This window comes from Eleginops maclovinus, chromosome 19, assembly GCF_036324505.1.
Source record: "Eleginops maclovinus isolate JMC-PN-2008 ecotype Puerto Natales chromosome 19, JC_Emac_rtc_rv5, whole genome shotgun sequence".
Lineage (NCBI taxonomy): Eukaryota > Metazoa > Chordata > Actinopteri > Perciformes > Eleginopidae > Eleginops > Eleginops maclovinus.
In genome coordinates, this window is record NC_086367.1 from 2,836,825 (window position 1) to 2,844,992 (window position 8,168).

The 8,168-nt window shown below is 41.7% G+C and overlaps 1 protein-coding gene across 1 annotated transcript in view; it reads right to left on the minus strand.

Annotated features, from left to right (window-relative positions):
• rragd (ras-related GTP binding D) overlaps positions 1-3,306 on the minus strand; it is a 58,077-nt gene extending 54,771 nt beyond the window's left edge. Inside the window, exon 1 of the mRNA XM_063909218.1 lies at positions 3,050-3,306. Within this exon, the coding sequence (XP_063765288.1) occupies positions 3,050-3,173 (124 nt within the window). The 5' untranslated portion in view covers positions 3,174-3,306. The remainder of the gene's footprint in view (positions 1-3,049) is intronic.
• Positions 3,307-8,168: the final 4,862 nt, after the last annotated feature.

An 8,168-nucleotide genomic window follows, 5' to 3' on the forward strand; every position in this document is an offset into this window, starting at 1 on the left:
AGTACTGTAGGAGTCAATTTCTGTCATTATTATGTTGGTGTGTGACATTTACAATAAATCTGGCTGAGCAGAGGTCTGTGTGTGTGAGAGAGGAAGGGATGGGGTGATGTGCATGTTTGCCCATGTGGCTCTTTGCGGTAACGCAGTAAAAAATGTGGCTCTTAGTCTCTGAATGGTTGGCCACCCCTGCTCTACACTAATGTTGGCCTGGTAGGCAAACTGTAGAGGGTCCAGGTAGTCAAACACAAGGGGTTTGAGATGCTGCAGGATCAGTCTCTGGAAGATCATCATGTCATGACAAGTCAGATCTCAGGCACCTTCATCAGCTTCAAAGAGAGACTGAAGAGGTGCTGAAAAGCTCCTACTAACTGTCCGGCGCACACCTTGAGCACCCGGGGTTTGGTGTTGTCTGGCCCCCTGACCTGTCTCACATTGATCTTCGAGAGCTGATTCCTAACCTGTCCAGTGGTGATTATCGGAGATGTGAAGCTGCTGGAAGTGTCACCCAAGAGTGGGGTTGAATGGGGAGAGGCTGCTGTCCCCTGTGGAGTGGAGTTGGGTGTGGTTGGAGAAGAAGTAGAAGAGGTGGGAAGGTGGGAAATGGTGCCCCCTGTGAGGACCCCTGCTGTCCTGTTGAGCTGGAGATGGGAAGATCAAACCTGTTGAAGAACAGGTGTCAGGGGTCCCCTCCACAGCCGTGTTTGATTGTTTGTAGCCTGTGATCTTCCTCACCCCTCCCCACACCTCTCTAGAGCTAATGGCCTCCAGACGTCCCTCCAGTCTGGCTTTGTAATTCTCCTTGGCTGCCTTTAGCTCTTTCTTCAGCTCCTTACAGCTTTAGTCCCCTCAGTGTGTCTCGCCATGAAAGCGCTTTTTTCTTGTTCAACAGGGTTTTAATGTCCCCATTGATCCAGGGTTTATTGTTTGGGAAGCATCAAACCTTTTTGGTGGGTACAATGCTCTCCTCACAGAAATTGTTCATGGTGCACTGGGAGAGTCCATTAATGTCCTCACCATGAACTCTCTGAAACATGTCCCAGTCTGTTGTCCTGTAGCAATCCCTCAACTCCCCCTCGACCTCATCAGACCACTGCTGTACAGTCCGGATGGTGGTAGGCTGTCTCCTGACAAGGGGCTTTTATGTGGGAACAAGCCTGATCAGGTTGTGGTCTGAACTGCCAGGGGGGGGAGGATGTTGGTGCTGTATGCCTCCTTAGCATTGGCATACAGCAGGTCCAGTGTGTTATTGTTCCTAGTGCCACTGGTCACATACTGGATGAAGCTAAAAGGCTTTTGGAGACTTTTATAGGGTGAAAATCTCCATTAACCGTGATAAATGTACTGGGGTGCCGCGTCTGTAATCCCGCGTTGGAGGAGTGGAGGACATCATTAGCCTGCGACGCTGCAGCACTTGTTAGGATGTAAACAACAACAGCGATGGCGTGTGAGAACTACCAAGGTAAAAATGCGGCCTCAAACTCACCGCCAACAGCTGTTCTTGATGCTCCTGCTTGTCTTTGTCTGCTCGAATAACAGTGAAGGCGGAAACAAAGGAGAGCTACTTAAACAGGCTGCCACTCACGGCAGTTGTGTTGCTGTAGTGCTGCTGTGTAGTCTACTCAGAATCTTAATGTAATCTTAATAAATAGTGGTTTTAGCCTTGTAAATGGTAAATCATCCCTCAAAACAAGTTAATTATTAGTAACTTTACAGTATTTTAATTTAATGTATATAATAAAGTCTTGATATTGAAATACATACGTCAAAAAGATAAAACAAATTAAATAGTTGCCCAGTGTTCTTGCTTTACTTTAGTATTTGATGTAATCTGAATACATGCTGGTAAAATATTAAATCATTGCCAATGGTAAATAATCCCTGTTTTATACTTATGATATTACATCCCTAAATGGATGTAATACAGGCTATGCAGTAATAGAATGCATTACTTCTGAAATGTGAGTAATATAATACCCGTTACAATTCTCAGTAATGCAGTTACAACACATTTTAACCCGAAATGATGTGGTGTTTTGTTTCTAAGAATTCACAAACATCGTGAGACATTTTGACACCAGAGAAATAATTGTGCAGGTAGAATAGTAACTCAGTAAGCCTGTTTACTATTGATTTAGAGAGCTGCAGAAACAGATTCACAAAAGAAAAGAGAAAGACAGGAGTGCGCGCAGGCCGAAGCAACAGAGGGTAACTTTCTCTGGGTCTGCAGCTTGAACCCCGACAAGTTGAGAGACTCGTTGCAGAGGGTTGAAGATCTGCAGCCTCTGTCCTCTGTGGAATCACCGGCTGTTAGAAAGCTTGTCAGCCAAATCCCCGTTAACACACCAATGATAAGATGAGCTAACGTTGAATAGAGACTCGTTCATATACAGCAGGTTACAGGGCCGTGCAGAGGCTCCACTAACATGTTGTTAATAACACACAGAGACGTCATGTTACCAGTATCACATATTATTCAGCCCACTTAAACAGAGCATGACTTTAATTTCTAGCTCTTTTCCTAATGTTCAGCATGTACTGCCAGATAGATAGCTTTAATTAATGAGCTGCAATAAACTACATTTTAGCATTTAAAGCCATACTTTAGAGGTTATTTTGGTGAAAGTAACGCAAAAGTAATGTAACTTACTACTTTAAAAAGACAGTAATAAGTAATATGTAGCCTACTGTACTACATTTTGGAAGTAACTTGCCCAACACTGGCTGTAACATCCAGTGTGTAGACACAAACACTATAAGCAGTTAGCATTTCATCCATAAATATGTATTTCCAAGTGCAGTTAGTTGCCTAGAAGCCCGCCATGTTAGAGATGACAGCTTAATGCAGCTAGTTAGCATCGTTAAATAGCTCCCACCAACAGCCAACTAACGCAAATGGTTATTTGTGCAGGACAGCAGCTGCAGTTAGCTAACAGAACAGGCTACACTAGCTAACCTAAGCAGCAGTGAAGCTCTCAGTGTAACGTCTCCTCGCGCTCATGCTCGCATTCTGCTGTGATGTGACCTCTCAGCAGCTGTAATATCCGCCTACCTCCGTCCTCACAGCCCAGCTCCGTGTCTGAGAACGCCTCCAGGTCGTCTTCCTCGTCGTAATAACCCAGAGCCGAATCTTCCTCCTCCTCCCTGCTCTGTGCTGAGTCCCTCTCACTCGTCATGCTCGCTTCTTCTCCTGTCCTCCAGTTTTTTTGTGAAGATTTAAGCTGCTTGGGGTGTGCAACTTTCCCACATTGTCACCTGATACTTGAGAGCCATGCTGCTGAACTTTCACCCCCACACACTCCAGACCTACCCGCTGCCTGGCCTGGCTTTATGGATGAAACATAATCAAGAGGGCTGCTTGGGCATCTGTAATGAAAGCTTGAAATAGCTGGAGAGGACATGCTTCTAAAAATAACACACTCTGAATGCATGAATGTACTCCATCTCCTAATCTCAAGTAGTTTAATGTGGCCAAGTTTCTATATACAATAAATCTTCAAAAGTGACAAATATGATTCTGTAAAGCTACATTTTTTTTCACATCCTAGGAAAAAAAAAACTCAACACATTATTGCATGGAAAATGATAATAAAGACAGAAACAGTTACATCTGAATATGAAATTATATTACATTCATTACAAAGTCACATGGCATATTGTAGGTAAGAGAGCAGACAAAAGTTACACTTTTTAGAGAAAAGGCATTAAAAAAATACTTTACAGACAGAAAACACTCTTTGTTCTGTTAATATATGTCTTTGAAAAATTTAGAAAGAACTTGGTTTATTTTAAGTTAGAACAAAAGTAACACATTGTTACTACGGACAATGTCCTTGTCAGTATGTAAATGCAATCATATTATATTATTCATCTTAAGAATATATTGTTCATTCATATAATAATTACATTTAGGCTATTTATAATCTAAGGCGGCACTTGGGTCCCCAGCAGCTTACAATGAGGCGAATCAGCTTATTGATCAGTGTATACGAGTAGAAATACAGCCAATGTAACATGAAGACATATTTTAACTGTCAATGTCCAAAAAACCAGACTGAACTGATTTAAGAGGATAAGCCATATTAAAAACTGTAGGCCTATAAACTATATTTCATTACAAACAGAATTCTTTAAATCGTTTTACAATGTTTTATTCATTGTGATAATGGTAACAGATGTACGCTCTGCACCATCAGTGTACGCCACATGGGACGGGTGCAGACAAAACACACTGCACCCACGCTTCCACCGGCTAGGATGAGCTGAATGTATCCCCACACACAGTACATTCCTCAGCCTTGTTCTGGGAAACTGTAGGTGAGGAGTTAGTGGAGATTGAAGCCTTTTCTCTGGAGCTTTAGAAGACTTTTGTCCCTGCTGCTCATCTACGGAAGCATTCATGGGAGCCTCCATGAAGATTTCTGTTGACCGGCAAAGAGGGTAAAGGTTGTCAAAAACGGTTTAATTTGAAAGGCAAAGTTTATAGTCTTTGTTATGCCTTTAGAAATGTGTTTGTTACTCTGCTGTCATAGTTGTCATATGCGTTTTGTTTATTTTTGTAACCATGGCAATATATAAGTGGCGCATGCGGGGAGACAGGAAGTAGGTTTGCCATGCAGCGATCAGATACAGTTGTGTGAGCACATCCAGTCATCAGCTCCTCAGTTAAAGGCTGTTCTTCCCCTCTCTTTGCTAAGACAAAGTCTGTAAGTATTAATGCATCTTATAACATTACATCGTCAAGTATTTTGAGTTTGTGAGTATATTCAGACCTAAGACGCTAATTGTGTTGCTAGGCTAAGTTAGTGCTAAAGTTAGCTTTCCGTTTTACTGTTGCTTGCTATTTTGGTTAGCTTGATCGTATCTCATCATATAAGCTACGTGAATAGGCTAGCCAAGTTGTGATATTTACACAGATGCTATTGTGTTTGGTGTGTTTTATAATACAGATATCTTATTGTAGTGTGTTTACAGTTTCACAAGATTCCCAGTAAACTTCATGGAAACAAATCATCTGTGTCCTGGGGTTTTTGGGAGTGTTTAAGCTGAATGGAAACATAGTCTTTCATTTGACTACACTCTTGCACTAACTTCCATATTGTCTCTTACCATTACTTTAAAAGAAAAAGAGACAAATCATGGAAGGCAAGAATGGACAAGACCTACTACAATTCATCTCCTTTTGCATGTTCTTTGTTATCATTCTGAGGACCAGCCTTAGGAAGGGATGGATAACTCCCTCCCTAACTCCTTGGCAGGTGTTTAGAGTTCACATGTCCCTTGGTGCCTGGCGGGGGTTCCACCTGCCAGCTCCTGTGGGACTTTAGCAGGAAGTTGGCATGTCACAGATGTTGAATTTCAGAAGGCTGTGGTGTATGATCGTCTACCTGTAGTAATGATAGGATATCAGGCAGTTGGTCACCAAAGAAGGTGAACAATCTGCCTCTGTAAACATGTGTTTATTCAAGGGCCAGATTCCTGTGCACTTGAACCCAGATATAATGTTTCCTGAAGACGCTGCTAGAGGCAGAGCTGGGGCCACATGGCTTTGGAGCTCGTAAATTGTGATGTTTTTCCTGGCAGCAGCTTCATCCAACTGTCAGCGCTCCAGTGGACCAAACAAGCTCCTGTGGAGTGAATGGAGACAGAGGGAGGAGTGGGACAATCCCATTTGACTGACAGAAGCAATTGCTGCTACTGACAGGAGGGATGGTCGGTTTTCTTGGAGGAACAGCAACTTCGAGTCCAGGGTCACATAGGTGTGTGGCAAAGTCACGGAGATATTCCACTAAATTTCACAAGTCACTTTGAACTGTTTGCAGACCGAGCCAACAGGACCATCCCTTACGAAGCGTTGCCGGTGGGCGTCTCTGGCGCTTGGGGTTAACGCGACCAACAACCAATCACATTAATCTCCCGCCCCGGACACACATACACGCGGTTTGATTGGCAAGCGCTTGTGCTGGCAGATTTGCATACGCGGATTTGATTGGCTGGCGCTTCCGTCCAAGCTTGAAAAGTTTAACTTTTCTCAACTTTCACCCCGAGCAACGGAGCCAAACCGAAGCAACAGAACCACAATGCAGTTCGGCAACGCCTGACATCAACCCATTCAAAGTTAATGGGAAGGTGCATCAAGCATCAATGCAACGGAACCATGTGGATGGGCCGTTACAGTTGTGATGAAGCTTATTGCTGTTTTTTTGCCTTATGCACTCCGAGCAAATGCGATTTACAGATTTAAACTGTAAGATATGTGCATATTTAGCTACGTATATATATACTTTAAAATATTACCTCACATCAGTATTCCAAATTGTATTTGCTCCAAAATTATACTATGCAAGGACTGCACGTGGGTTCCAGCCTGTAGACTACTGGATGGCGGTACCTATACAGGGTCACATGGCATATGCAGTGTCTTAGAGAGACAAAAAAAATGCTTTCTCTAACACCTGTGACTCAACCAGACCTGTCAGTAGTTCTGACTCTCTTTCTTGGCATGTTCTGCCAGAAGTGTTTACTTCGATGATAGAGGCCAACCTCATCAGCACCATCATTTAGCGTTTAGTGTATCCAACAGACGCACACGTATTGACTGATAGGTGTCATTCCATGCTTTTGGTCCCCTCTGAATGGATGGCTTGAAGTCACAGATCTTTTCTTTTACCATCCTATTTTCTGAGTTAAAGTATAGAAATGCTTTACTTTTGATCTTTTGTGTTTAATGTGCAATACACGAGACAGAAGGTTTTAGGCTTGTTAAATCTACCTTTTATGCTTGTAACATGATAATATGCTAACATTATATAAAAAGTTATAGTCTGATTAAATGCTTTTGTTCATTTTTACCGATTTGTTTTGCCATTTCGTTTTTCAGCAAAAGATATACCAATGTATAACCCCACAAAGAATACAAAAATAAATCAAATACAACAAAGATACAATAACATGTATTCAATAGATTAATAACCAAAGAAGTCAAGACAACATCAATTATTACAAAATGTAAATTTGATGAAATTGTCAAAAGGTTTTAAGTTTCAGCAATCCTTCAAAGATCCTTTTAATGTTAAGTTGTCAGGCTTTCCCTTAATAGCATAGGTCCATTTCTCTAAGGCCAGACAATGGGAGAGATTTTAACCAGTGACTAATGGAGGGGTTTTCTGGGTTTTTCCAAAAGAACGTATTTGGTCAGTCCTTTAAGCAGTGGAACAGTGCTCCCTTATCATTATAACATGTTTCCCATTGGTCTGGATTATTTTCGTAAAAATGGGGTAATAGAGAAGGAGTTATATAAGTGTGCATAATCCATTTGTACTGTAGGATTGTAAATCTGGTGTGGATAGTTTGAACCTGGGCTTTTTGGCATATCTGCTCCCATTCATCATTCGATACTTCTGTATTCAAGTCGATAGACCAAGCAAGTCTCTTATTCTCTAAGTATTCTTCTGATTCAGTTTTAGGTCGAAGACACGTTCCCATGACCAGAACAGTGAGAGAATTTTCTCCATAATGGATAAAGGTGTAGTGATTTTGTGCCTTTGATATACAGTATAACTCCTTAGCTGCAGATAATGTTTAGATGGAATATGATTTAACTTTTGTTGTTCAACTTGAGTACATTTTGATTTTGATTGCAGGACTACTTCTAACAGAGTATTCCTACACTCTGGTAATTCTACTTTTACTCAAGTACAAGATCTGAGTACTCCACCTCTGGCCTAACCATGTTTGATACACAGCATGTAACCCAGCTGTCATGACATCATGACCTTACTTGAATTCTAATTTAGCTGGAGATTTCTTTCTTTATCCTTCCTTTTTTTCATGTGCAACAAAAGCTTAGATTAAAAAGACAACATTTTCCTAGCAAGGCAGGGTAAATTAGAGCTTAGATCTGAGTGTCTTGATCCTAATCCAAACGGAACGCCTCTCAGTAAAACTCACAAACACAAGCAAGCCTTTTCTCATAGTGTGAAATGAAGATTCAAACCAGAGAGAGAGAGCTGACAATTTGTTGAAATTCCATATCAAAGATGTTCGTCTCACAAACACGATGAACCTTGATAACGCTGTCACGTATAGATGGAGGGTTAAAGAACGGTTGTAGTCTAGTCCCATATCCCCCCCGCACCTCTCTCTCTCTAAGCTGTAATGCACTACAACAG